Source organism: Castanea sativa, chromosome 2, assembly GCF_040712315.1.
Source record: "Castanea sativa cultivar Marrone di Chiusa Pesio chromosome 2, ASM4071231v1".
NCBI classification, from domain to species: Eukaryota; Viridiplantae; Streptophyta; class Magnoliopsida; order Fagales; family Fagaceae; genus Castanea; species Castanea sativa.
In genome coordinates, this window is record NC_134014.1 from 13,995,558 (window position 1) to 13,998,598 (window position 3,041).

Sequence of the window (3,041 nt, forward strand, 5' to 3'; positions counted from 1 at the left end):
TAAAACTGTACAGTCAAAAAGTGGCTTCAAGCAAATAACCTAACTTTTTCAAGTTAGTCAGCTTATTTACTTAAAATCACTGTTGTCTATGCTAAGTCAAATACATGGATGTTTGTCAAGTGGAAATGAATTGAGTAGGCTTAGAGAAAGATACAAGCAGCATCACCATCCAAAACATGAAAACAAGTCAGAAATATGCACCATGAGTAGTAATAATCAATACCTTTCTTGGCCTTTTGGCTAAGATCAAGAGTAAAAATAATCAAAGCAATAGCATTTCACAAAGAATATCTTCTATTTTTCTTTCCAGGTGAGAATAAAGAAAAGTCAATTTATGAATCCAATAAAAAAACAAGCCTCATTACTTTTCACAACAAGAGGGACAAGAACCCAGCCAGAGGCAACAACTTAAACTGAAAAGTTTATACAACAGAAGTAAAAAAAATCTAATTTTTGACAAATACAACCAGTCAATTGAACAGCATTGCTTGCAATAAGAATTTTATGTACAGTAGCTAGGCAGATGGAATCCACATCTTAATGACAAGATAATATTGTGCTCCTAAATGCATGTGCCGAGAACCACAATGGGAGTGTACTGCCATTCTTCACAGAGTACATTTCTTTCCACACTCGATTCTTTCGCTGATACACCAATACCTGCTTATGAGTTGCTAGAAAAACATATTCACTTGTCTGACTTATTGGGAAAATCCCCGGCACAAGTCCTCTTATACATCTAAGACTCACCCTATCAGCCAAATCCCATTCTTCTCTCACATAATCTTTCAAAACCCATATATTCATCCACGAATCTGATATCTCAATCAAGGACAAGCAACTATCCAATTCCAACATATAAATCCTATTCCCAGAACCATGGCCCAATTTGTCAGGCAATGACATCTTCCTCCATATGTCACAATCCAAATCAAGCACAAGAATACATGAACTACCCGTCAACCAATGCAATGAGCCATTGACAAATACAACCTGATTTCTATTCATATGCGTAAAATGATAATCTTGAATAGACATAAACTTTCTCCATTTATTCGACTCCGAATCAAACACAAAACATATAAAAGTTCCATCCGACCTATGACCAAAAGATCGATGATAACCCGCTAACACAACATTAAACTTCTGAGTCCACAAATTGCATGCCAAACCAACCAGTGAGGCCTCACCATCAGGGTAAAACCTTGTCACAGGCCTCTCTCTACTCTTTGGAAGCAACCTAAACTCCCTAGTCATAGGATTGCATACATAGTACACACCCTTATCAGGGATGCTAGAGCAACACAACAATCCATTACAAGAGGCTCTAATCTTAACCCTATCATTCAAGAAATCTAACGAAATTTCAGACACACCCCTCAAATTATCAACACAGATCAAACTAGATTTCGATTCTGATACCTCAGAAACCTCAACCAGTACCATTGGGTTCCTAACAGACACTTCATTATAGAGCTGAATGAAGTACTTGTCAGAGGACAATCTGAACCAAAGTTTACACACAGTTTTGGTTCTGAATAGAGACTTCACAGGCAGTCTTGCAAGGATTTGAAAAATAACTTCGTCCGGGAAAAACCCATCTTTTACCGAATTCATCACAATTCATCAATTTTTATACAGAAAACAAAGTACAATTTGAGACACCCAGATGGGAAAATCAATAGAAAAAGTCTGAGATTCGCTTACCAGATGAAAATTTCGAGATGGGTATTCCGTGAAATCTCATTTTGAAGCAAGTGAATCCAAAAGTGGGGCATTCACTTTTGGCCTTTTGTTCTTCTTCGACAGTTTTAATGTTTTATTTATATAGTATTTTTTTTCCTTGATCAATGAGTTCTGAGAGAGATTGAGAGGCTCTTTTTTCCTTGATCAATGAGTTCTGAGAGAGACCGAGAGGCTCGGTGTTGTTTAAGAAAATTGGATTTGGGTGTAGAGAGAGAGAGAGACACAGACAGACAGAGAGGATGTGAAGAGAGAATATGCGAGTGTAAAATGAATATATTAGTATTGATTTTATGACCGATTTTTTTTTTTTTTTTTTGAGAAACTATGACCGAATTGATTGACGGTTGTGAATTAATTTGAGAGGACAAATGGGCTTATAGGCCCTCATCACGTTGGCTAATGGGCCACAAACTGTGATGAGGTAAGGCATCAAGAGTTGAATATCAAAGGAATATATGGCCAATGGGCTCAATAGATTTCATCCCATTTGCTCGAATAAAATAAAAGGTCCTGTTATCAGTGGGTTGTAGAATTCCCAATGAAGTCATTCACTCTTTTTTGCTAGGCAGTTGAATTTTGGTATAAAAGTCTATTGAAGGTTCTTTTTATGTTTCTTGTACCTTAGACACGTGTCTTGATATTATTGAACAATACTTAGTCTAAGCTTTTTCTAAGAAGAAAGTTGGGTCTGGCGCTTCGCGGAATGGGATCCAAAGTACTATTCTGTTGCTGTCAGTTTGTGCGCAAACATTGAGTCTAAAGTCTAAGGGAAGACGCTACAAAGTGAGCTTATCCTCTGATTTTGCTGTAGAATGAACTTTTCTCTAGTTTCTGCCACAAGACCGACTTTTCTACTGTGCAGTAAAACTTTCTGCTATGTAGTAAAACTTTCTGCTGTGCAATAAAACATTCTATTGCGCAATAAAACTTTCTGCAGTGCAATAAAGCTTCCTACTGTGCAGTAAAACCTTCTGCTGCGCAGTAAAGTTTTCTACTATGCAGTAAAACCTTCTGTTGTGCAGTAAAACTGTTTGCACTTTTCTGCAACGTGAATGATTACTCTTCATTTTTTACTGCATAAATACTTTTCTATTTCCTGCACATAAACAAATCTAAAATCCAAAAAAAATACCAATTAAGCAAATGTTAGTTTACATGGGTTAGCATATTCTCAAATATATGCATACATATATTCGTAAATACACTTATATGTATTCACATATACATATATAAAATATATTTTTGCAGAACATGAGAAACAATGTATATGCATATATGCTTACGGTAGGATAATG

General features: G+C 36.1%; 1 protein-coding gene across 1 annotated transcript; it reads right to left on the minus strand.

The window, feature by feature from the left end:
- Positions 1-276: 276 nt before the first annotated feature.
- On the minus strand, positions 277-1,989 carry LOC142623658 (F-box protein At5g49610). The gene has a single exon (XM_075797096.1). It carries the CDS (start codon positions 1,615-1,617, stop codon positions 538-540), a length of 1,080 nt encoding a protein of 359 aa, XP_075653211.1. The 5' UTR covers positions 1,618-1,989; the 3' UTR covers positions 277-537.
- Between the last annotated feature and the right edge of the window lie 1,052 nt (positions 1,990-3,041).